The 27,078-nt window shown below is 40.1% G+C and overlaps 3 protein-coding genes across 5 annotated transcripts; 2 read left to right on the forward strand and 1 right to left on the reverse strand.

Annotated features, from left to right (window-relative positions):
• On the forward strand, nucleotides 1-2,598 carry LOC140995410 (flavin reductase (NADPH)-like). The gene is made up of 4 exons (XM_073465400.1): nucleotides 1-484; nucleotides 856-1,057; nucleotides 1,180-1,344; nucleotides 1,651-2,598. The coding sequence occupies exons 1-4, from the start codon at nucleotides 350-352 to the stop codon at nucleotides 1,806-1,808; spliced, it is 660 nt and encodes a 219-aa protein (XP_073321501.1). The 5' UTR covers nucleotides 1-349; the 3' UTR covers nucleotides 1,809-2,598.
• A 2,456-nt stretch (nucleotides 2,599-5,054) lies between these two features.
• LOC140996157 (long-chain-fatty-acid--CoA ligase ACSBG2-like) lies at nucleotides 5,055-11,591 on the forward strand. The gene is made up of 12 exons (XM_073466443.1): nucleotides 5,055-5,249; nucleotides 6,415-6,503; nucleotides 7,158-7,278; nucleotides 7,391-7,471; nucleotides 7,652-7,801; nucleotides 8,313-8,480; nucleotides 8,571-8,752; nucleotides 9,251-9,484; nucleotides 10,172-10,389; nucleotides 10,477-10,616; nucleotides 10,704-10,947; nucleotides 11,269-11,591. Exons 1-12 carry the CDS (start codon nucleotides 5,070-5,072, stop codon nucleotides 11,352-11,354), a joined length of 1,893 nt encoding a protein of 630 aa, XP_073322544.1. The 5' UTR covers nucleotides 5,055-5,069; the 3' UTR covers nucleotides 11,355-11,591.
• Nucleotides 11,592-14,371: 2,780 nt separating this feature from the next.
• Nucleotides 14,372-25,916, reverse strand: LOC140996016 (long-chain-fatty-acid--CoA ligase ACSBG2-like). 3 transcript variants are annotated; one of them, XM_073466218.1, is made up of 15 exons: nucleotides 25,645-25,916; nucleotides 22,410-22,484; nucleotides 22,040-22,251; nucleotides 19,908-20,191; nucleotides 19,420-19,508; nucleotides 18,517-18,637; nucleotides 18,333-18,413; nucleotides 18,003-18,152; nucleotides 17,248-17,415; nucleotides 16,981-17,162; nucleotides 16,526-16,759; nucleotides 16,083-16,300; nucleotides 15,856-15,995; nucleotides 15,527-15,770; nucleotides 14,372-15,218 (listed from the first exon to the last, which is right to left on the reverse strand). In XM_073466218.1, exons 2-15 carry the CDS (start codon nucleotides 22,472-22,474, stop codon nucleotides 15,133-15,135), a joined length of 2,274 nt encoding a protein of 757 aa, XP_073322319.1. In that variant the 5' UTR covers nucleotides 22,475-22,484; nucleotides 25,645-25,916; the 3' UTR covers nucleotides 14,372-15,132. The 3 variants fall into 3 exon arrangements, with proteins under 3 accessions (XP_073322319.1, XP_073322321.1, XP_073322320.1); XM_073466220.1 differs by lacking the exon at nucleotides 25,645-25,916 and adding an exon at nucleotides 24,051-24,094; XM_073466219.1 differs by lacking the exon at nucleotides 25,645-25,916 and adding an exon at nucleotides 23,873-23,943.
• Nucleotides 25,917-27,078: the final 1,162 nt, after the last annotated feature.

Genomic DNA, 27,078 nt, shown 5'->3' on the forward strand with positions numbered 1-27,078 from the left:
ATAGCAGGTTTCAAATTATTGATTGGTGCCAAAGATTGTTTTCATTGTTCATGATTTACCTCTTTAGATGAGGGTTTCTTTTGGATCAGTGACTAATGTATATACAAAGATTCAGTGTATCATATACATCATCTGTATGTATCATCTACATTTTAAACACAAAATCTGTCACATGACAAACCTACATTTCTTATAGAGGGCCTCTTTATTGCACTGTAACAATCATTATTTACACTTGAACTTTCGAAACAGGGAGGGAACTTCCCGGCAGTAAGTTAGAGAGATCAGAGCACTCAACACTTCGTCTGTTAAGCAGCGTTGGTTGAGCTCTGTGTGTCGGAGGCTGAGGATGAAGATCGCCGTGCTGGGAGCCACTGGGCAGACCGGACAGTATCTGGTCAACCAGGCGCTGCAGCAGGGTCACACAGTCACTGCCATCGTCAGGAACCCGGGAAAACTCACCGTGCATCATGGCAATCTCAAGGTAAAGGGACACTGAGTCAGTCGTATTGTGCTGCTGCTTTCTGCATGTTGGGTTCAAAGTTCAGTCAGCGTGAAGTCACATGATAAGTGTTTTATTGTGACCAAAAGGGTTGTTTACACATACAAATCTTGTAGGTTCAACATCTGGGCGTGAAAGTGTGCACACAGCAGTGCAGATAACAATGTGGACCTAACTGCAACGCTGCAAAGATATATTGCATTAATCCGCAGCTGAAAATGGTTTCAAACAAAGGCACTGTTTATTCAAGGTTGAGTAACTTTTGATCATGCACTGATCTTTATCTGTGTTAACAAAAGTAAAAGGAGCTAAAATTCACACATTATTCATGTTTCCCTGTCGGCTGCTTCCAGGTGGTGGAGGCTGATATTTTCTCAGTAGACGCTCTGAAGACTCATTTCAAAGGACAGGATGTGATCATGTCGTGCCTCGGCTTCCCGGCCTCCATCTTCTCGGTGGTGACGGGCTACACGATGTCCATGAATGTTATGATCAGCGCCATGCGGCAGGCCCGAGTCAACAGGATCATCACCATGACCTCCTGGTACACTGAACGTAAGGACAGCACACACTACACTGACTTAAAAGATTTTAATCAGAATGAAAAGTACTATCCATGCATGCTGGGTGAAATCTGAGAGAATTGCGATTTCACTGTTTATCTCTTTTGTTGCTAGCCAACTCTGGGACGAAGTCATCTTATCTGATCCGGTTCCTCCTGCTGCCGATGATCCGAAGCGTCCTCACCAACATGCACGAGATGGAGCAGTTTCTTCTGAGGGTTGAGGACATCAACTGGACTGTGGTTCGCCCTCCTGGTCTCAAGAACCTGCCGGCCTCAGGTAACAGCAGACAAGCAGCGGCCAACAAGGGGCAGAAGCAAACCTATAAACAGACTCAAGAACATTATATAACCAGCAAACAGCTCATTCATTCATTCTGTCTTGAAGTGTTGATGTGTGAAGCCTTTCTGCCTCAAAGTTCAAGCGTATCAGCTTCGTGTTAATGAATGAATGGACCTCATTTTTTTGTAAATGCTTCTTCCTGTAGGGCATGTTCTCTGCCTTTCACTCCCTGAAGGAACAGATGAAAATGCTCTGGTTGTAATGCCTCTCATGCGCAGTTTTTCACTTTTGCGTCCTCTACAGCTCAAGAGTTTCTGACCCATGAGGGATACTTTGTGCCCGACAGCAGTGGTAACCCTGTGGGCAGCACAGTGGCGAGAGGAGACGTGGCTCGCTTCATGCTCTCTCTTCTCAACAGCAACGCCTGGATCAAGGGGGGAGTCGCCATCACTACCAAATGAGAAAGAAGAAGCCAATGATCAATTCACCAAAAGTACAGAATATATTTACTCACCAATCTTGAGTGGTATTTAGCCGTGCAGAAGTCCTCCACTTTACTCTTCTTATTAATCTTGTTTACAGCAGCAGCAGGACACTGTTTTCAGTGAAATAACAGATACATTAAGCTATGATAGATATGTTTTATTATTATTTATTTTTTTCTAATGTCTGAGGAAGAACAACAGAAAATACATAAATGGATCTCTTTAACCCAGTGCAAATAAAGCCCAAACTATCTTCATGGTTAGATATCACTGGTGCCAAGTCGCAAAAAGTGCTATGTTTTAATATGGGTGAACAAAATTAACAAAAAAAAATTAACAAAATGTCCTGTCTTGTTCCTGCCTTCACTACTACTGGATATAATGGCATAGCTACCATACAGCCTACTCTGTCTGATGAATGTCTTTTTAATTAACCATGTTTAACATGTTCTTGTTTTTATATGTTTAAAGAGCTTCATCAACAAGTGTACCATTTAATTATGTTGGTTTTACTATATACTCATAAGGCGAGTACAATTACACATCTTAGTTAATGACTTCAGCCACATGAGAGCAGTGTTGTGCCATATCTGACTGCAGTAAGAGGAAGTCAGCTGGAGTTACACATTTGCTTGTTACTCTAACGTTACTAGTTAATAAATCAGAATGAAAGAAGTTCCTTTTTTTGCACCATGTTTTCATGTGAGCACTTTATATTCAGCACTGTGTCAGTTCTGTAAAATAACCATACAGTAATGAAACTGAAGTAGAGTCATTTGTTCTGGACGTGCAGAATATATATATTTTTTTCATCGTTTTTAGGAAAGCACCCAACAAGTCAGACGATTTGGGGTTTTAGACTTTTTGGAAATCCCAGTTCAACAATCCCCTTGACTTCTGATTAATGTTTACATTTCTGTTGCACTGATGTGTAAAATGTTTTAGTGTTAAGTTTCAGACTACACTCAAAGCTCAGATTTAAATACAGGTTGTTTGACATCATCTGTCAGAGGTAATTAGGGTGTTGTCAGCAGTGCAACATAGAAATGATATGTTAGAAAAATGCCATTCATTGGAGTTTATTGCAAAAAGTGCCCTCTTGTTAACATTTCATACATAAACTAAAAAGGAAATTACTTTGCTATTCATGGCAAAGTGTGAGGAATATCAACTGTGGTTAACTGTTTTCCAGACACTAGAGACAGTGAGGGGATTGCACTAAACAGGATTACTCAGTCAGGTAAAGTCTCTTTTTTTTAACATGCTGCTTTACTGGGTCGTAATGAATGTGCAGCCATTAGCCCCACCCTGTGAAACCAGGTCTAATAGTAAAACAATGCGGGAGAAGATGATGTTAGGTCTCATTATCTCGAGCTGAACTGGGACATTTTTGAGTGAAATGCCATTGAAGGTCACCTGAAATGATGCTCTAAAATGACAAGAAGCACAACAAGTTGTCCAAGAATACAACCTGATATGTTAGTGTGCATAAAGGGCATTTTCGAGATGTTTCCTACACAATTTATGGTAAAGAAACAGAACGACATCACAAAAAATATGCCACGATTTCCAGCAAACAAATCAGAAATCAAAATAAAGAGCTTCCTGTGACCACGATACACTGCAATTACATGATGGTTGATGTAGTTTGCATGTTTTCTACATGTATGGTTTAAACTTGATCTTTTGGGTACTCTGGATTTCAGTAATTAAAGGGTTAAAATAAAGCCTATGGGATACTTTTTAAAAAAAAAACACTTCAAACTGTAGTGATTAAAACACACTTGTATCCTTGTGGTTTGTGACAATACATCACATTGTGTAGTTCTCTTGTATTTTATGTGCCAATCGTGGCTTCTTTTCATCATCAGTCGCTTCAGTGGTGATAACGACATTGCTACAGTCAAACAAAAGGGTTGGATGGTGAGAGTAAGAGTTACCTATCATGACTCTTCCTTTTGACGTTAAAACTGGAGCAAGGGTTCACGACAATAACTTTTTCATCTTCTGTCAAATGAAATCAGCTCTTAATCAAGGTCAAGTTGCTACCAGACATAACTTGTGACTGTGCCACATGCCAGACAACATTCCAGTGACAACATGACCAGTTGAAACTCTCGCTCTGATACATTTTTAAAGTTATAATGGACCAAATATTATCAGTAAGTAAGTTTACATGAACAAAATATCCAGTTTTTTGCCCTTGTTCCAAAAAAGACAATGTTTATACTAAGCTGGTTACATGGCTAATGAAAATGAAAAATCCACTAATATTTCTGTAAACCTAAATGTTAAATGCTAAACCTGTTAAATCTAAATCTAAATGTTATAACTAAATGTTAAATCTAAGTGTTAAATGCTAAACTTAAATGCAAATTCTGAATCTAAATGTTAAAGGTTAAACCTAAAGTAAATATAAATATAGATGTTATATCTAAATCTTAAATGTTAAACCTAAATATTGAATCTTAATGGCACATTGCTTGGTTAAACTTAGCTTATATGTAAAGTCACACTTCCAGTCAGCAGCAAAATACAGCCTGATGAATAGGTCCAGCTCTGAATAAAACATCTAAATCAGAGCCTTTCAGTTTAGTATCTGGTGAAAAGCACCAAAGCCAGAAAAACTGGAAACAAACTAAAGTAACCGAAGAATCAGTATCAGTCTCTAGTTTTGGTGAGATTCAGAAACAGGACAGAGTGATGGCAGGAATAGAAAATAACATTAAGTACAAAACAAAAAGAATAAAAGCAAATAACTGGGAGGAAATCAGGGCCTTTGTGTTGTTTATGTGCTGTGTGTTCTTTCGTGCTCTTAATCTAGTAACTCAGATCTATTGTACTGTATTGAAAGCATGTTACTCCCTCTAACCAAACCTGATTGGCTGGTAGGCATGGACATTCCTCAGCTTTCTGTAAGTCTCAGGTATCAAGATTGCCTTCCTTGTTTACTGCACAACCTGGAAATCCTGTTGTTCCAACTGCAGGTGTAATAAACTCACCTGGGTAATCCAGAGATGTCTTCAGTCCTCTCATACATCTGACTCTTCTGCTGTGTCTTGGTGTGGTGCAGTGTCTTCTGGATTTGACTAGTCAGTAATGGCAGGCAAACGCTGCTGCCCCTGTGGTTCCAGTACAGAAGAGCCCAAGCCAGTTCTCCTGTCTACTGCAGCACCAACTCTGGCCCCAGCTGACCAGCTATGGAGCACCAGCAGAGACAAGGCAGTCAGGCTGAGGATGGAGGGCTCAGGCCCGGCCTCAGAAACTCCGATGACCATCCATCAGATGTTCCTGGAGACGGTGCAAAAGTATGAAGACTTTCCAGCCATGGCTTACAAGGAAGAGGGCCGGTGGGTGACCGTGACATGGAGGCGATACTATGATCAGTGCCGGGCAGCTGCTAAAAGTTTCCTCAAGGTTTGTTTGTGTGCAATTTATGATTTGTTTTTATATGTAGAAAAATATACTATAACTGCAGTGCGATCAGGATATATTAAGCAGTGACACATTATTTGTTTGTATGTTGGCTCTTTATTGCAGCACATTGGATTTTGAATAATACATTAACTGTGAGATTAAACCACTTTTAGCTTTAAGGCGGTTGACAATGTAGGAATTGTAGCCTTTTTTGTGCAGACTAATACTGAAGGCAATGTCAAGTGATTTATGCAACATTTCAATCTAATATATTAATATTCTGGGTTTTTTTTTCATTATGTGTGTCAATTAAACAGTGATATGAGAATATTTTCGCCTTTTAATTACATATTACAAGGTGAAAAGGACGACCCCAAAACATTTATTTTAAGTAATAGGTTTTTAAATACATATCATTTTATATTATCAACGTATTATGAAATCATATAATCATATACATGCAATATATTGACATGTATCCTCAAATATATGCAGACTCCCTCCATATCTTAAAATGCATTTTTAATATATTACATTACATTTTTCAGTATATGTTGTATTATGCTTGTTCTGTATACACCTAAACTTTAAAAGCAGATAGGTTACAAGTTACCATAAGGTGATTATTTATAATAATCTGACCCACAGACATGAGCAGGTATTTGGTATCTTTCCTGGTAATGCTCTCCCAGACTTTTACTGCAACCATCTTCACTTCTTGCTTATTTCAGTCTGGTCTTAAGCAAATAGCAGCAAAGCTTAAAGTCAGAAATGTAAAGTCATAGTCACTGTTTCATTTAAATCCAGTGTTTAAAGAGGCAAAACAATGAAAAATGTCTGCACTGTGTGTAATATTCTACATTTACAGAGTGAACTACAGCAATGAACTACTTTATACTCCAGCATGAACAAACGACACAAAACCTTCAATTCCTGGCACCTGTTTTGTAAACAGTGAATTTACTCCCTCTCTCTGGTGTGAGAACGGGCTGCTGAAAACTAACACTTGGGTGTGTGAAATAGACAGCTTGTGTTACCTCTCCTGTTTCATGGACATGTTCGTGACTTTTTAAATGTAGGTCAAGAGTAATAGAGGCTCTGTGCCATTAAAAATACATGTTCTTTATAAAAAAAAAAAAAACCCACACAACTTGGTTTCTTGTAGTTGGGGCTGGAGCGTTACCATGGTGTGGGGATTCTGGGATTCAACTCCCCCGAGTGGTTCATCGCAGACATCGGCAGCATCCTCGCCGGGTAAGATCACATTTACAGATCTTCCACTCGAGATGCCTCAGCATTGTTTCACCAGACGCTGCACATTTATCTCTGTCCATGTTTATCTCAAAGTCCATCTATGTGTCTCTGCCCACATGTGTTTGTGTTGTACAAGTTTAAAGTCTCAGGAAACATAATGCAGATGTTAGGCTCACCATATCTGCAGTTTTTTTTGAAAACTATGGACACAGCAAAAAGTATTGTCTATATATTCAGTCACTGTTCTTGGATAGATGAGTGACACTGACCCTGCGTTGGTTATGCACCTATTCAAAGATTTTAAAATACCTTAAAATACCATAAAAAAAAGCATGCTCTATGTGACATGCAATAAATGAAATGTCAAACACCCTGTATTTAAATGTTTGAATCATTAATGCAGAAACTGTGTGCTCTCTCCTCTGGTTGTTGATGTTCATTACATTTTATATGTGTTGCTTTAGGTAGGTTGACTGACGCCATTTCGGTTGTTTCTAGGATAGACGAATAATTACTTAAAACACAGATTTTATTCTTTTCTGCTCAGTCCAAAGAAATTCTCTCTAAAAATAATAATAATGTGTATTCATGAACCAGTTTGTGATACAAACTGTAGGCAAATGAGCATCCTCCTGTATCTGATTTGTGCCGCAGTGGTCTAGGAACTGGAATTTACACGACCAACTCTCCTGAAGCTTGTCAGTATGTGGCCGCCAACTGTGAGGCCAACATCTTGGTTGTGGAGAACCAGAAACAGCTCGACAAAATCCTGCAGGTCAGGAGCTTCATTACATCACCAGCCCTCAGTGTGCCTCTAATAACTGTTTACAAAGATAGACAAAAGATCTGTCCTCACATGATTTCAGTGAATTTGTCGTTCCCAACAGATTAAAGATCATCTACCTCATCTGAAAGCCATTGTCCAGTATAAAGGGGAGCTGCAGAAGAAAGAACCGTTCCTGTATACAGTACGTTCACTCAGCAAACGTATTGATTACATAAATCACATCTGATAGTTTACTGTATGTGATGCCTACACTGCTATCCCTTTCAATGCAAAATTATCTTTCCTACTTGTGGTGTAAGAATTGCAATCAGATAAATGTGTCTGAACTTAAATGTTAAACATAATGTGTGTGTTTCTGTAGTGGGCAGAGTTCATGAAGCTGGGAGAGGACGTGCCTGAGGAGCGGCTGGATACAATGATTGACAGTCTTCGGGCCAACGAGTGCTGTTCTCTCATCTATACCTCTGGAACCACTGGCAACCCCAAAGGAGTCATGCTGAGCCATGACAATGTGAGTTATCGACACAAGGGTTTTCCCTTTTTTATATTTTATATCCCTATGGATATATTTCTGATTAATTGTTGAGTTTTTAAACAATGTGAATAATAACTTCCCAGAGTCTAAGATGACATCTTCAAATGTCTTGTTAAGATATTCAATTTACAATGATATGTGATGAAGAAAAGCAACAAATCCTCTCATTTCAGAAGCTGGGAACAGAGAATATTTGCCATTTTTTCACTAGTTTTGCTTCAAAAATGTATCGATTATCAAGCTGAAGTTATGGCTTCCTCTGCACTGCTTGTAAAGACACAGCTGAATCCTACTACAATTGGACTATTGGCTCATGAAATATGAAAGTTTTACAAGATCTGGCAACATTTTCAGCTCTATTTTCAAAATGTCATTGACATTGATGCTGATGTGTGTGTGTGAGTCTGTGTGAGCAGTTTGTTTGCTGATTTGTGTTGTGAGAGCTCGAGACATTTTTTAATAAAAAAAAAAAAAAACATTTTTACAGGTGACATGGACAGTCCGCATGGCTCTAGCTGTTGTAAATCTTAAACCTGCTGAGGAGGTGGTAGTCAGTTACCTGCCGCTCAGCCACGCAGCAGCCCAGATGTTTGACATGTGGATGTGTATTTGTTATGCTGTGACGACCTACTTTGCAGAGCCGGATGCCCTCAAGGTAAGGATACGTTTGTTGAATAAACATGGAATTAATATTGAAAGTTTTTCCACTTTTCACCATAATTCTCATTCATCTTTATCTTTACAGGGCTCTTTAGGAACCACACTGAAGGAGGCACGTCCAACTTGTTTCCTGGGGGTTCCTCGCGTTTGGGAGAAGATGCAGGAGAAGATGAGAGCTGTTGGTATGAAGGCACCCCCAACGAGGAAGAGAGTGGCGGACTGGGCCAAGTCTGTCGGCCTGCAGTACAACTACAGCGTCATGAACAAGTGAGACAATAACCATTTCCAGGCTAATAACTGCTCTGTTGAAGAGCCAAATTGACACTACCTTTGTTAAATAGTGAGGATGAAGACTGAGCTGTGTGTTTATGGAGCTCACTGAACTGTCACTGCAAGATCTCTAATGAGGAGACTGTCCAGACTAAGTGTAGCAGGCTGGGGCCGACATGGATTAATACATTTCTGGTATGAGGATGTTTATTCAGAAGAGACAGGATCTGTTTAACCATGTCCAAATCTTTTCTCGTAATAATGAGATCATGAGCCAGTGAGTCATAATTATAAGAAACAGCCTCCAGTCATGGTACATTTTCCTGGAAAAAAATAAAACAGTTGAGATTTTTTATTCAGGACCAAAGTGGTGCACAAACAGACAGACGCTGCCATGATCAATTTGGTCCCAGTTCTTAATTACTAACGAATCTTCACCTCCAAATGATAACCTGTGGCCTTGGTATAAATCTGACTGCTTCTTTTGTGTTACAGGGAGAATCGGGTGCCATGGGGCTTCACGGTTGCTAATAATCTGGTCTTTAAGAAGGTGCGTGCTGCGTTGGGCTTAGACCGCTGCAAGATCTGCTTCACAGGCGCTGCCCCCATCACCAAAGAAACTCTGGAGTACTTCATGAGCCTGAACATCCCTGTGATGGAGCTATATGGCATGAGCGAAAGCTCCGGTCCACACAGCATCTCCTCTAACGAAGAATACCGCATCACAAGGTCAGCAGGAAAACCTTATGGGAGAGTCACCATTAATTAAAATGTAGTGCTGATATGGATGTTTCTACAAGATGCTACAGCAACCTGTTGGTAATTTTCCCTTCAGTGAAAATTTCACTTAAAAAGGAAACTACACAGGTTTGAAACATTTCTGTCAACAAGTGGTGTTACTTGAAGGTGTTATTGATAACATTCACTCACTAAATATGGCAGACCATCTCCCCCCTACCATTGCATTCATGTTACAACACCACATTTGTTCAAATCATCTGCCCCCTCAAGTGGTTGCCAGTTTGTTGCACTCGCTAATGCTGCTAACGCCAGCTAACCGAAATCACTCACTACCCACTATGTAGTGGAATATACAGTGAGTTTGCCATTTTGTAGTGCCATCCGAATGTATCCTTGGAATTAATATACCCTATATAGTTGACACAAAATATTATTAGAATTAGAAATGTAATTCCTTCTGCATTTTAATCAATCAATATTGTACTTGTCCTGAGGGGTTGCTAGCAGACATTGATTTGTTAAGTATTTTTAACTGAAAATGTTTTGAAGTGTTTAGTGACATTATGTTATCTCATTTCTAAGTAGGAATGCAGCTGTAGTGCAACTTTCTGACAGCATCAGGTCACATGAGGTCTAACCGTTATCATGTTGTTGACTTATGACTGGTCTTTCCAGCTGTGGGAAGGTGATGCCAGGTTGCAAGACAAAACTGGACAACCCAGATAAAGACGGGAATGGAGAGATATGTTTCTGGGGTCGACACGTCTTCATGGGCTACCTGAACATGCCTGATAAAACAGCAGAGGCTCTTGACCAGGATGGCTGGCTGCACTCTGGAGATCTGGGTAAACACGACGAGCGCGACTTCCTGTACATCACAGGAAGGATCAAGGGTAAGATGCAAAAAGGCTTCTGTGTATGTTCTGAAATGTTCTGTCAAAAACTACAGAGGTCATTAAGTTTTTGACTTTTTTACACAGAGCTGATCATCACCGCCGGTGGAGAGAACATCCCTCCTGTGCCCATCGAGGATGCACTGAAGGCCGAGGTGCCCATCATCAGCAACGTCATGCTGCTCGGAGACAAGCTCAAGTTCCTCTCCATGCTGCTCACTCTCAAAGTAACAGGACCTCCATTCCTGCAGACACCCACAGCTACTAAACAAATAAAACAAACACATTAATGACCCTTCTCTCTGCTTCCTCAGTGTGTCGTGGACGACAACGGCGAGCCCACAGACGAGCTGAGCCCCGAGGCTTTGGACTTCTGCCAGCGGCACGGTGTCACCACGACCAAAGTGTCAGAGATCATAGCCAATAAGGAGCCAGCTATCTACACGGCCATTCAGGAGGGCTTGGAGCGCGTGAACGCCAGAGCAACGTCCAACGCCCAGAAGGTCCAGAAGTGGATCATACTGGAGCGAGACTTCTCTATCGGTGGAGGAGAACTGGGTGAGTCGCTGAGTTTGTTTTATGACTCTTCCTTTTGGCATTAAAACTGGAGCAAAGGTCAAATCAGGATACTATTATGAAGGAATGGGGAAGGTTTCACTACAGCTACTCTTAAACTTACTGTCATGTTTAATCAGCAGTCAATCAAGGTCGTGTTGTGAACACTGTGCAACACACCAGACAACATTCCAGTGACGTCTGAACAAAAGCGATTTCAAACCTTCCGTGGTTCAAATCTTGCAGGTGTTGCTCAGTAGAAACTGAATCTTTACGTTGAGATTAAATTTAATTAACCTGCTTTTCTTTTTTCTTTCTGTGCAGGACCCACCATGAAACTGAGGAGGCCCATTGTTGTGAAGATGTACCAGGAGAAAATAAACGAAATATACGCAGTGACAAAACAGTAGACTGAACTGCACAGAGATAAGACACTACTCAAGAGAGAAACTTCATCGACATTGTGTTGTATGCAGACGTCAAGCTGGGAAATGTATAAAACTTTTTTCACTTGAATGTTAAAAGTGCAAGAAAAAAAAGATTTAAGGGAAAAAAATCTGATTCTGATTGTGTTGTAATGGAATAGAGATTTGTGCTGCTATGTTTAAATCTGTGAGTGTAGCGCGACCAAGAAAAGACTTTGGGGTGTTGAGACCAAGTAAATAGCAAGACCAAGGCAGGACACACTAATGCTATAATGTCGAACATGCAAACCATAGTCAGTCCACAAATATACACATTCCCATAAAAACACACTGACAGAAAACACATGAAGATTCCTCTTTATTCACCTCTTTTATTACCATATACAGGATATATATATATATAAGTGTCTTGATTGCATACTGTGGGTGAATCTTATGTGTGGGAATTTGTTTGTATGTAGCACATACAAACAAACAAATAAACAAACAAACAGCTAAAATCCACTTAATCATCTTTATTCAACACTCCTTTAATAATGTGTTACCGTAAACCTAACCCAATGCAATTTTTTGTGCGTGCATCAGGTTTTCTAGGTGACTATTGCCTTCAAATAGAAACCATCATTATGTACAGTATAGAGCGAACAATTATTCAACACGGTGATATTCCTGTAGTTGTGGTTTTCTGGTTTTTGAAATAAAATCCAGTCCTCTTTGTTTGAGACCGGGTGAAAATGCAGTCGATTCAGAGACGAGATTGACAACTTCAAAAAAGTGTTCTTGAGACCAGTCTCGAGTACTGTGACACTAGTTTTAATATGTCAGGTTTCTGTTGTCTGTTCCAGATCGATATTTAAGCTGTTAAATGTGCATACGGCTTCACAGCAGCTGTGCACCTTTTGTACATAAAACATCCAAATCAGAGCCAAATATTGCCATTTACAGTGAGGCATCATATTCAATGGCCCACTGGAAACAATTTGGTGAATGGACTTCTTTACTGTTTTTCCAGTCTACTGACTGCTCAAAGCACTTTACAACTTTACAACACACGTCACATTCACATACTGATGGCAGAGGCTGCCATGCAAGGTGCGGACCTGCTCATCAGGCCTTGCTAAAGGATACTTTGACATGCAGCTGGTGGAGCCGGGGAATTGAACCAGCTAGTTTTACATTTTCACAGTTATGTTTGTTAACTATAATCCACTGTGACCTGGAAGATGAAACTCAAATGTATTTTATTTTTTGATGTTTGTAAGATTTTACAGCATTAATTGCCAGTTTCCTGTCTCATATTATGTGCACGAGATAATCCTCACCTGGCAGAGCTGCAGACAGTCCCTCTAAAGCCTGAGATGATGTTTGAATAAGTATTTTTATAATGTGATATGAATTTTAATAGCCTGAATTTCTCCAATCACAAGCATGTGCAAATTACAAAGCATACATTTTAATTTGTGCTACTCCATGTACAGCTTGACAAATAATGAAATGTTTATTTTGTGATAGATGTTTCCATGATTGTCAATAAAAAAAATCTGTGATGTGGGTAGATTGACCAAATTGAGTTCATAAAGGTTATTCTTTTTAAAAAATGTATCAGACTGTCTGAACAAAACACAAGACGTACTCCCAATGAAGATAAACTCGACCGTATCATTGTTTATTTTAGTCAGGGGGCGTGAATGGGAGAGAAACCTTATTCAGCCGGTGTATGACCTACAAGTACTATGAGTGATTTTTATGAGGATGATAAAGATAATCAATCCCCTGTGGCGAAATTTGTTCATGCAGACCAGAGCAAAGGGATAAAAGTTTAGTTGACTTTTTGTCTGTTCTAAAATGTAGCATGTTTGTAAAGATGTGAAGACATCCAGATTAATGCAGATGGTGCAGACGCACTGAACAGTCATCGATCGGGTTGTAGCCTCTGTTCATTACAGATACAGAATCAGAGGTCACAACTGGGCATTATCTGTATGAAATTCCTCGGCAAAGAGCAAAAAAAACAATTTTTTTTTATTGTGTTTATACCCAAGATCTGTACAAAAGATAGACCCACTCCTGTGCTGACACACTCAGAAATTAATCCATCAACCTTTTTGTAAAAATTCTACAAATGTTCAAACATACGTAATGGATTGACTCAGGACCCCACCTTCACATGGCGACAGTGGCTCGGGAGGTAGAGCGGGCCATCCACTAATCGGAGGGTTGGTGGTTCGATCCCCAGATCCCCAGCTGCACGATATAATATCCTTGAGCAAGACACTGAACCCCAAATTGCTCCTGATAAGCAGGTCGGCACCTTGCATGGCAGTCTCTGCCATCAGTGTATGAATGTGTGTGTGAATGGCTGAATGTGACAAGTGCTTTGAGTGGTCAGTAGACTGGAAAAGTGTTAAATAAATGCAAGTCTATTTACCGCCTTCTCCAAAAACAATTCAAGAAAAACATCTAATGACACAAAGAGGAGACGAAGGACTGAACTCTGTAGTTCAGGAGCCTTTGAATATAAAGAGAGCGATTTCACTTCATCATAGCATCGTTGTTATCTTACATATCGTCACATTGGACGGACAAAACAAACCAAAAAAGAAAGAAATTGTCTTAGCGACAGAAACATGGAAAGATGTCAGAAACACGATACCTTAGGGACCCATTAGGGATGAGCGAGTAAACCATTATCTGTATCTGTTCAACCGACTAAATGATCTGTGTCCGTATATATGAGTATGTTGGTCTGACAGGAAGTTGTTCATTTAGGCCTGAAATTGAAATAGGTTGGGCAGAAGTTGCTGTATCTATTATTTATTAGAAAACTATTTACAAAACAGCCTCAGAGTTCAGCTTCAGATCTTTTTTTGATGGTATCATACTCATAAAAAGTTACAGATACTCGTTTCAACGTGGCGTACTCACTCAACCCCTGTTCAGATCCCTCCTACAGTATATACATTGTCCACATTCAATACATAAAAAAAGGGTCATTAAAAAAATTCTAGACATCAAAGAATTCTTTATTAACAATCATGGAAACATCTATCACAAAATAAACCTTTTAAATATTTGTTAAACTGTACATGGAGTAGCACAAATTAAAAATGTATGCTTTACAGTTTGCACATGCTTGTGATTGGAGAAATTCAAGCTATTAATATTCATATCACATTATAAAAATACTTATTCAAACATCACCTCAAGTCTTAAGATGTCTGCAGCTCTGCCAGGTGAGGGTTATCTTGTACACAACATGAGACAGGAAACATCACAAAATAAAATACATGTGCTTCTGACCAAAATAAGAGTGTCATCCTTTAGGCCACAGTGGATTATAGTTCACAACATTTTCTTTGAAAACTGTGAAAATGTAAAACTTCTAAAGAGGAGTGCCACCCTTCATGTGGCTTTGGTGCTGAGTTATCATGCACAATTCACAACATATTAAACTGAAAGATTTTGGCTCTGATTTGGATGTTTTATTTACAAAGTGTGCACAGCTGCTGTGAATCCGTATGTACATTTAACAACTTAAATATCGATTTTAACAGACAACAGAAACTTGACACAATAAAACATAGCAGCACAAACCTCTATTCCATTACAACACAATCAGAATCAGATTTTTTTCCCTTAAATATCTTTTGCATTTTTAACATTCAGGTGAAAAAAGGTTCATACATTTCCCAGCTTGACGTCTGCATACAACACAATGTTGATGAAGTTTCTCTCTTCAGTAGTATCTTATCTCTGTGTAGTTCTACTGTTTCGTCACCTCGTACATTTCGTCTATTTTCTCCTGGTACATCTTCACAACAATGGGCCTCCTCAGTTTCATGGTGGGTCCTGCACAGAAAGAAATGAAAAGTAGGTTAATTCAATTATATCTCAACATAATTTGAACCACGGAAGGTTTGAAAATGTTTCTGAGGGAGAGATTAAATCGCTTTTGTTCAGACGTCACTGGAATGTTGTCTGGTGTGTTGCACAGTGTTCACAACACGACCTTGATTGACTGCTGATTAAACATGAACATATGTTTAAGAATAGCTGTAGTGAAACCTTCCTCATTCTTTATAATAGTATCCTGATTTGACCTTTGCTCCAGTTTTAATGCCAAAAGGAAGAGTCATAAAACAAACTCAGCGACTCACCCAGTTCTCCTCCACCGATAGAGAAGTCTCGCTCCAGTATGTCCCACTTCTGGACCTTCTGGGCGTTGGACGTTGCTCTGGCATTCACGCGCTCCAAGCCCTCCTGAATGGCTGTGTAGATAGCTGGCTCCTTATTGGCTATGATCTCTGACACTTTGGTCGCTGTGACGCCGTGCCGCTGGCAGAAGTCCAAAGCCTCGGGGCTCAGCTCGTCTGTGGGATCGCCGTTGTCGTCCACGACACACTGAGGAAGCAGAGAGAAGGGTCATTAACGTGTTTGTTTTATTTGTTTAGTAGCTGTGTGTCTGCAGGAATGGAGGTCCTGTTACTTTGAGAGTGAGCAGCATGGAGAGGAACTTGAGCTTGTCTCCGAGCAGCATGGCGTTGCTGATGATGGGCACCTCGGCCTTCAGTGCATCCTCGATGGGCACAGGAGGGATGTTCTCTCCACCGGCGGTGATGATCAGCTCTGTGTAAAAAAGTCAAAAACTTAATGACCTCTGTAGTTTTTGACAGAACATTTCAGAACATACACAGAAGCCTTTTTGCATCTTACCCTTGATCCTTCCTGTGATGTACAGGAAGTCGCGCTGGTCATGTTTACCCAGATCTCCAGAGTGCAGCCAGCCATCCTGGTCAAGAGCCTCTGCTGTTTTATCAGGCATGTTCAGGTAGCCCATGAAGACGTGTCGACCCCAGAAACATATCTCTCCATTCCCGTCTTTATCTGGGTTGTCCAGTTTCGTCTTGCAACCTGGCATCACCTTCCCACAGCTGGAAAGACCAGTCATAAGTCAACAACATGATAACGGTCAGACCTCATGTGACCTGATGCTGACCAGTTACAACTGCTCCTCTACTTAACATTTAGTACACAAAAATGACACATTTGTTAAAATTTAAACCAGTGAAAAGATTACCGACAGGTTGTCACAGCATGCTGTAGTAACATCCACATCACCAACGCATTTTAATTATAGCTGACGCTTTGCTATTGACCTTGTGATGCAGTAATCTTCAGTCCAGGAGATGGTGTGTGGACCCGAGCTTTCGCTCATGCCGTATAGCTCCATCACAGGGATGTTCAGGCTCATGAAGTACTCCAGAGTTTCTTTGGTGATGGGGGCAGCGCCTGTGAAGCAGATCTTGCAGCGGTCTAAGCCCAGGGCAGCACGCACCGTCTTAAAGACCAGATTATTAGCCAACATGAAGCCCCACGGCACCTGATTCTCCCTGTAACAAAAAAAAAACAGTAAAATTGAAACTTTTGTGAAGATTTTTTAGGAATTAGGAAAAAAATGAAGGCTGTATCTTATAATTATGACTCACTTTCTAATGATCTGTGCTACAGCATTACAGAATTTGGATAAAAAGATAAAAAAACATATCGTCATTAACAAATGGCACAAACAACCAACGTGCTGAGTCCTAACAACGGATCCCTTTTGTCTCACTTGTTCATGAAGCTGTAGTTGTACTGCAGGCCGATGGACTTGGCGAAGTCCGCCACTCTCTTCTTCATTGGGGATGCCTTGACAGCGGCAGCTCTCATCTTCTCCTGCATCTTCTCCCAAACACGAGGAACTCCGAGGAAACAAGTTGGACGCGCCTCCTTCAGTGTGGTTCCTAAAGAGCCCTGTAAAGATGAATGAGAATTATGGTCAAAAGTGGAAAAACTTTCATTATTAATTTCATGTTTATACAACAGAGGGCATCCTTACCTTGAGGGCATCTGGTTCTGCAAAGTAGGTCGTCACGGCATAACAAACACCCATCCACATGTCGAACATCTGGGCTGCTGCGTGGCTAAGCGGCAGGTAACTGACTACCACCTCCTCGGCAGGTTTAATATTTACCACGGAGACAGCGGTACGGGCTGTCCATGTCACCTGCAGGTTAAAAAGTGGGAGAGGAATTTTTTTAATTCAAAATGTTCTTGAATTTTTAAAATAGAGAGAAAAGCCTAATTAAGTGGTTAAGCAAACCTTAAAACCGGACAACAGTGGATAAAGGGAAAAAGGCATTAGCAGGATGAATGGGAGACCGGAAGGAATACCAACATTTCAAAAATAGTGCAGATAAGGTTGCCAGATCTTATAAAACTTTCTGGTTAAGCCAATAGTAGCATGGTTCTGCTGTTCAAGTTCCTTTTCAGGACAATCAGCCATTGATTAAGCAGTGTAGAGGAGGCCACAACTGCAGCTTAGTAATCCATTGATTGTTTGAATCGTTTTTCAAGCAAAAACGTTTTTAAAAATGAACAAACATCCCTCTTAATCATATGTCATCATACATTTATTATCTTCTGGTTTGGGACTTTTAGTGGAACAGAACAAGACATTTGGATTGAATTTTGGGCAGTTGTGATGGGCAATTTTTAAACAAAACGATTAATCTAAACAATATTTTGCAGATGAGTTGCAGCCCTGAGAAGGAATAACATTTCAAAGGGAAGTATCTTGTGTCGATAACTCACATTGTCATGGCTCAGCATGACTCCTTTGGGGTTGCCAGTGGTTCCAGAGGTATAGATGAGAGTACAGCACTCGTTGGCCCGAAGACTGTCAATCATTGTATCCAGCCGCTCCTCAGGCACGTCCTCTCCCAGCTTCATGAACTCTGCCCACTGCAGAAACACACACGTTATGTTTAACATTTAAGTTCAGACACATTAATCTTATTGCAATTCTTACACCACAAGTAGGAAAGATAATTTTGCATTAAAAGGGACAGCAGTGTAGGCATCACATACAGTAAACTATCAGATGTGATTTATGTAATCAATATGTTTGCTGAGTGAACGTACTGTATACAGGAACGGTTCTTTCTTCTGCAGCTCCCCTTTATACTGGACAATGGCTTTCAGATGAGGTAGATGATCTTTAACCTGTTGGGAACGACAAATTCACCGAAATCATGTGAGGACAGATCTTTTGTCTATCTTTGTAAACAGTTATTAGACACACACTGAGGGCTGGTGATGTCCTGACCTGCAGGATTTTGTCGAGCTGTTTCTGGTTCTCCACGACCAAGATGTTGGCCTCACAGTTGGCGGCCACATACTGACAAGCTTCAGGAGAGTTGGTCGTGTAAATTCCAGTTCCTAGACCACTGCGGCACAAATCAGATACAGGAAGATAAAAAAGTTGATTTGCTGTGGATTATCCCTACATGTTGTATCAACAATTGGCTCATAATTAGACACTATTTTAGATAAATACAGATCATTTCTTTTGACTGAGCAGAAATGACTTAAGTCTTTCTTTAATGTAATAATTCATTATTCTTTTAACCAGGAAATCCTCTTTGAGATGAAGAAAAACGATTTTTAAAGAGGTCAGCAGCATTCACAATGAGTTTACACACACAAGACAGATTACAGTTATTCCACAACATTGGAATTAAACAGAAATGTGATTATCAAATCAGATATTACGTTTCTAACACAAAAAGACTTTTATCCTATAAACAACCAAAGTAGTGTCACACACAGTTTCTGCATTGGAGTTTCAAACTGGTACATTTCATTTACTGCATATCAATACAAAAACTAAAGTTTCAGTGCGAAAGCAAAATGTTTTGGTATTTTAAAGCCTTTGAAAAGGTGCATAAACATCACATGTCCAGTGCCAGTCATCTATCTGAGAATGGTGACTGAATATACAGATATTGCTGTGTCCTTCCTTTTCTACAAAACATTGTAGGAGTTGTGAACCTAACACCTGCGCCATGTTTCCTGAGACTTTAAACTGTTACAACACAAACAGGTGTTGGCAGAGACACATGGATGGACTTTGAGATAAACATGGACAGAGATAAATGTGCAGCGTCTGGTGAAACAATGCTGAGGCATCTCGAGTGCAGAAGTGAAAGATCTGTAAATGTGATCTTACCCGGCGAGGATGCTGCCGATGTCTGCGATGAACCACTCGGGGGAGTTGAATCCCAGAATCCCCACACCATGGTAACGCTCCAGCCCCAACTACAAGAACACAAATTGTTTGTGTGTTGTTTTTAAAGAGTATTTATCTTTACTGACACTGTGGCACAGAGCCTCTATTACTCTTGACCTACATTTCATAAACCACGAACACGTTCATGAAACAGGAGAGGTAACACAAGCTGTGAATTTCACACACTCAAGTGTTAGTTTCCAACAGCCTGGTCTCACATCAGAGAAGGGAAGTAAATTCATGTCCAGTATTATATACAGTATTTCTTGCCATTCCAGTTCAGTTTAGGGGACAACCCGAAAACATAATGCCTCCAGGCACAGCTGTCGCAGAGAGGCTTAAAATCGTGTCACTGCCCAAATATTGACTTAATAGTAAGAGTATACTCTTGTGCAATACATGCAGAACAAGTCCATTTGCAAACAAACCTTGAGGAAACTTTTAGCAGCTGCCCGGCACTGATCATAGTATTGCCTCCATGTCATGGTCACCCACTGGCCGTCTTGTTTGGAAGCCAAGGCTGGATTATCCGCGTACTTCTTCACCGTCTCCAGGAACATCTGATGGATGGTGATGGGAGTTTCCGAGGCTGGGCCTGAGCCCTCCATCCTCAGCCTGACTGCCTTGTCTCTGCTGGTGCTCCATAGCTGATCGGCTGGGGTTAAAGTCGTTGCCACATTCGCCGTCGAAAGGGGAACCGCCTTGGGCTCTTCTGTATCGGGACAAAAGGGGCAGCTGCGTTTACCCGCCATTACTGACACGAGTTGCAAATTGTGCAGTGAACAGAGGAAGACTAAGCTGTTACCTGAGACAAAACAGGAAGCTGGGGGCTGTTCATGTCTACCTGCTGATCAGGTTCGGTTTGGTGAAGTTATATTATTCTAATTTAGTACAACAGACTTGAGTTAAGAAAGAACAAACAAAAAATATGCTGTAATTGTTTTTCAAAAATGCTTAAAGGCTTTGCTGAAATTCCCTTTTATTTTTTAATTCTTATTTGCTTTTATTATTTTTTATTTTATTTTATGTTCCCGCCATCACTCTGCTGCACTCCCGGATGGTATTGATCCTTTTGTTCCTTTCTTTAACTTTGTTTGTTCTTCTGCAAAAAGATAAAACATTGTGTTTTATCTTGCTGTCAGCTTGCTGTCAGCAACGCTTTAGCCCTCAAGCATTTTATCTATTGTTACAGCTCTTTGACCTTAGGTGCCTCTCCCTGTTCACAGTGATGCTTGTGGTGACGCTTACTTCTAAGTGTGTCACTTAGAGTTAAAGACTAATTTCCAAACTTCACAGAACTGCAGTTATTTTTGTGTTTTCAGGTCACACATTTCTGTCAATTTATGCACAAAGACGTGCAAACAACTTTAGGTGCATCATTTCCTGGTGGTGAATCATGTGAGTTTTACTCAACAGATCTTTACTGGATCTGAAAATGCCCACAGGGCTTTTTCCGAAGCACCATTAGACCGATTCAGATTTCATTTTTTAAACAGCACGCGCTCTTTCTTTACATGTTATCCCTTCGACCAACCCAATGTAATTATACTTTGACCTTTTTCATCTTCCTTGTTTACGTTATCAACAAATGCTTGCACAACACACACACTGTTCTTCCTCTAAATTTCAGTGACCAAAAACACTGTGACTGTTTGAGAGCCTCTCCTGGCTTAACCTGCAGCTCAGAGCGATGGACGTCCTCTCGTTCCATTTAAAGAACGGAAAGATTATCCAAAGTTGTTTTTCTGTCACTGAGAGCAATTTCAAAAGTCAAAACATTGCTATTTACAGCTAATTTCAAAATAGTCGTCTTTGTTTTTAAATGACTGCACTATCTGTGCTCTGGTGTCATTTGAGGCTCACACCACACCTGCAGCCCCTCCAGAATGCTGCTTCAGGGTTTGTGCTGGCACCAAGCGGATTATATCACGCCAGTCTTACCTTCTTCACGCTGGTTTCCTTTTAGTTCAAAGGAAGTGTGAACTTGTGGAAAATCTGCCAGAGGGTCTTATTAATCAGTTAGTTCCACAAAGATTTCCAGGAAACCCATTTTATAACCTTGTGTTATGTAACAATCATTACATTTAAACTCTTTACATTTCTGTATTTTATTGCTGCAACAGGCTTTCTGATTGTTCTTTTAGCTGATTTACTGTATTTTACAAACTCTACCATTCACTGTAGCAGCTTTTATGGGCTTTTTCATCTTTTAAAGCGACATAATGTCTACCGACAACCCTTTTATACAGGCAGCGTGTTTCTGCATGTGATGCTGCCTTCTAAGACTGTATCGTTATCGAGTATTTTTAGAAGCCTGAAGATGTAAAACTATGCAGAATTTCACAATAAAAGATTAAAAAGATAAATAAACTGAATTTGTGGAGCAGGAAAAAAAAATCTTAAGATTTCTTGTCTCACGAACCCTCAGATTTGTCTTACGGCCCTGGGAGCCGTTGATCTAGAGTCAGAAAACCAAAAAGCAAAGTAGAAGTTTGTATTGTTCAAAAGCTTTTTTTTCCAGATTTCCCCTCTCTCCTGACATTAAACTTCAGACTCTTACCTAGGGAAAGTTTGGCAACAGCTTCGTCCAGCTCTGGATATCTGTCACGTTCGGCCAGTGCCTCAGTATCACTTGAAGAATTAGTCTCCTGGTCCTCTGACGCTGAAACTGCACTGAGCTCAGCTGTAGTGGCTTCTCCATTTAGGATGACAGGGGAGTGGGTCTCTAAGTTTGTGGAGTCTGACAGGGTCTGTGGCTTTTGACTGGAGAGGCTGTGGAAGTCATTGACAGGGCACCAATGAGCTACTATCCAAAAACGGATGAAATCAAATGGCACAAAGCGGATAAAATCTGCACAATAATCACCTTGAAAATGGTAAAAAAAAAAAAAAAAAGAAGTCCACTTTGCGACATGCATCATTTTACATACCTGTCACAATTAACATCCATGACTTCAACACCGTTACTCTTAATCGAATCTTCTTGGAGGCTCATCTTGTATTACCTGGAAAAAACAGAGAAAATCTTAAATGGACGTGAAGTAAAACACTCCAGATGTCCTCCACAGAGGGTCCTACACAGAGATAAGATTATCTATTATGAAACAGCTCATTTATATGGGACTGACATTGACCAAAGACATTGCAACAGGTCAGAGCCAATGAGTGCCATCGCTAGTTATCACGTAGAGCTGCAGCCTCAATGTCGAAACTTTGAAAACTGTGCCAGAAAGCATTGGGACAGGATTTATTCTCTTTGCCCCACATTGTGAGAACCTCTGAGCCAAATGACCACACTAACAGACTAAATGGCAATTTAAGTCAGATATTAAATAATGTGTCCTCCTCATGTCTTGTACATGTACTACAGACAGTGAAATAATGCCATCTAGTGTGTGTGTTTCACATCACTAGAAAAATACTAAACTGTCTGTTATGGTGACAAGTTGCACCTTCAGATAACAACACTGCCAAAAGTAATCAATCAGTTCAACATATCTGTAGAGATACAAGGTGAAAGCATAAACTAGTGACACATTCACTGACATAAAATCGTATTAGATTAAGATCTGCTCGTCTAGCAGAGTCTCAGACTGACCTCTGATTTTTAAGATAACTTTGGTCAAGATTTCTGTGGAGCAAAGTTCACAAGACTTACAAAACTACAGTGTGGTAATATGAAGTGGCAAAGTCTTTGCTCTGGATTACGCAGTTTCAAATTCAAGCACCGCAAGAAGTACATTTCAGTCTATAAAACGGCCCAGAAAGGAGACATTACCTCTGAAAAAACAGTCTTAAGTTGTATGTTCTAGTAAAACATGAGAAGTCCTACAGTCCCACAAGAAAAACTGAAAATCCACAGTAAAGTCTCAGTATGTAAAGATGACATCCAGGAGACAACAATTCATGCTCGTAGCTGTTTGTTTAGCTTTTAGCTCGAGCCAATCATAGTGGAGGAGCAGATGACTGACTCTGATGACTCTGTTGACCAAACAATAAAAGTCGAGGAGCCTGCTCACATCAAATGGGGGCTACAGGCTAATCCATCTCTAAGTCATGTGTTTGTCTCAAACATATTCACCACACTGCACATCCCTGAAGGCTGGTGAATACAGCTCGCTTCTGTCAGCATGTAAATCCTCTCTAAGTGTCCGTGGTAAAGTATTTTAAATGAAACTGACATTCTTTCATGTTCAGTGATTATTTAACAGTCAGCTGACACAGAAGATGAGCTGTAACGAATCAAAGAACAAACAACCTTCTGTGTGCAAATCCTTCTACAACACATGCAGTCCTTATAGCAGTTTATGACAACAAAGGACACCCTACACAAGTCTGTTTACACTTTACACACTGCAACACAACATGAAAACATTTTGTAAATGATAGCTACCTTCTCCTGGGACAGAGCTGACGTGCATCAACTTGACAATAGATGTCAGGACAGACCTGAGTCAACCTTTGCCCGGTGCCTGTTGCCCCTGAAGAAACTATCAGCCTATAGGGGACTTGCATTAGTACATACCCAGCTCCCCTTCACTCACGCCTCATCAAGAGCAATAGAAACTTACGCAATCCCTGTGATCACAGGCTGCCTCGACCTGTTAAAGATCCACCGACAGTTCTGACCGAAGGTTAGGGCTGCCCGAGGTGAAGAGGACCTGGAACCTGACACACATACAAGACTGCAGCTGAACCTGTTTGTTTACAGTAATTAAAATAGCTAACAACTGTTGGCACTGGCGACAGTCCAAACATTTACAAGTATAAAGATCACAGGATCCTATAAAGCTTAAGTAGGCTGCAGGGGGGTTTATTATCTCACATCTCCATTCTTTATCAGAGACCAGCACAATGAGGCCTTAATGATAGAGGATTTAATGATAACACTAGATACGCTGTCTCAGGTTTATGGGCACAGATGAGACTTTGACCCATAAAAAAAGTTATTTAACAGCTGAACAAAACTTGTGCAACTCTCAAGAAATGATATTTTTTCTTACGTAGTGTTGGAGACACCTTTAACCTCAATTTTGCGTAAGAGAAATCAGTAAGGGACAATGATTACTGACCAAAAATCAAATTCTGTAATCATCTCAGTAAATCAATAAATAGACCTTGTTTCCACTTTTGTGCTGAGCAAAATATGTCTGACAGCTGCGTGTGATAGCCGTAATCATGGAGGTTAGCGTTGTTTTTTTTAAAGTAAATGCAGGGGAAAGCTCAACCACCTTCCTCAAATGACCTCTAGTTACCTTTTATTCATGAGTAATTCAGTGACCTCGAACCACGGTCAATGAATCACACCACCCAGTCACACCATATCTGTCCCCGTCACCCGACCCTCACTGATAATATCTGGGCACATGCCATCTGCGGTGCCATCGATGGATGTCAGCAATGCTAAGAGGTAGGTGGCAATAGCGTGATAAGGGCTGAGATAATGCCACTGATGTACAATAAAATAATTTTTATTTTGCTGTTACATTGTTGTATGATTTTAGGGTCTTCCCTTCAATATGGCAGCGAGCTCACTGATTAACAGACACTGAAAAACAGATCTACATGATTAAATCATTAGTTATATTGTGAGGACAGCCAAACACAGGTCACTGTGATTAAAACTTTTGTTAAAGCCCAGGCCCACCCTGTGAAGAGTCACACCTCAACAATCACAAATAAAAACTTGTTCCAGAATCTCAGCTGACTCGTCCTCTTGCTCTTTCATCATTACAATAGCAATCTAAATATTCAGTGTATTATTTTTACCCAGGAAGCCTGTATTCAACCAGCCTTTTGCCCGGAAACGATTGTGTAATGAGCCTGTGCAGATCTGCTCACACAGACCAGTGAGTGGGGCTTCCCCTTTTTTTTTTTCTTTCACACTGACAGCCTACAGTATAGAAAACATGTCACAAGTTATGTTTTAATATGCAGTGTTGGTAATGAAGAGATACAACTCAAGGACTTTTCAAGAGCAAAGTATTTCTAAACCACGTGCTGTAGGTAATAAATATCTTATTCCTTTGAGGTTCATTGAGAACCACGACCATTTCCCTCCCTTTTTCACAAATATTTTTCAATGTCATGTTTCTAAAGTAAATACATACTTTAAAAGGGACAGTTCACCCAAAATTTAAAAAAAAAACATTTTTATTCTCTTACCTTTAGTGCTGTTTATCCTTCTAGATTGTTAGATTGATGGTAGATTGATTGATAGATTGGTCTTAGTTGCCAAGTACTGGAAATGTGGCGCGCAGAGATTGTATCATCTCTCAAATAAAATGGAACCAGAAAAGTGCCAAAAAATACATTTGAAAAACTCAACAGCGGTGTCTCTTTACAGAAATCAAGACCCATTACATGTTACTCAAGGTCATACACAGACCTCGTTGAGAGCACACTCATGTAGGAACTATTCTTTTTCATATCACATTGCAGAAGGAAGCGTGCATCAGTATTCGTTCCGCATGCGTCTCTGTTGGTTTCAGTTTTGGTTCCTGTGCTGCTGCAAGTAATAGCAGTGCTACTTGTTATATTTAGTTGTTTGATCATGATTAAAGTGGTACTCCTATGCACTGGGCCTTGTGCTTGATTGTGTGTGTTCTTTATTTTGTTATCTAGATTATATTCCACTGTCCATTTCATTTTACCACTTCTGAATGAATGTGGAGGAAACACTGCAACACCTCATGGATGAGAGGCAACCTAACTCGTGTTACAGCTTAGCCGAGGAGGAAGCCATTAATGTTTACATCCTGCGCTGTCACTAACACACGCCTCCCGTCCATGAGTAAGATGCACGCTTCCTTCTGCACAGGGATATTGTGTAATTCGGTAGAGAGAAAATACTTTCTACATGAAGCTGCTCACAACAAACACTGTGGATTATTTCAAGTAACCGGGTCATGACTTCTAGAAAGAGACATGGCTGTTGAGTTTTTCAAATGTATTTTTAGTGCTATCTAGTTACGTTATATTAGAGAGAAGGCAGACAACTCACACTAAAACAATCTAGATGGATAAATAACACTACAGGAAAGATGAACAATATCCATTTTTGATTTTGGGGTGAACTGTCCCTTTAATCATTATCAGAAAAAAGAAGCATTTTCTTGCTTAATAATTATTAAAGTGGGATATAAAAGTGTATTGATAAAGAACAAACATACTTGTTACTAGTTTTAATGCTCCCACGTGGAGTTACTTGATATACATCTATGTTTTAATGTGTTTTTGTACATTTGTATGTACGTATGTTTGACATTTATTGTTTGTTTCATTTTCAGGATGTTTTAATTTGTTACTTATGTGGTAATTGTCTACGATGACTGATATTTATTTGGCTCAGGTGTTGTCCACGACAAAAACATTACGTCTCTAAACTTAGTGCCAATCATGTGTGTGAAATCATCCTTGTTTTCTACATTTTTTCATGGAACATGTGCATAAAAAAATGTATAATCTTTTTTTCTGAGAAGAATCACACTCATAAAAATTCCTCTCGTTGTCTAGATTAAGCTCCTCATTGTATTGTGTAACTGGTAGTTGTCTTATCCGCTGACAAGAATCAGATTAAAGAACTGAATTGAGTTTTCA

The sequence above is a fragment of the Pagrus major genome, chromosome 5 (genome assembly GCF_040436345.1).
Source record: "Pagrus major chromosome 5, Pma_NU_1.0".
Lineage (NCBI taxonomy): Eukaryota > Metazoa > Chordata > Actinopteri > Spariformes > Sparidae > Pagrus > Pagrus major.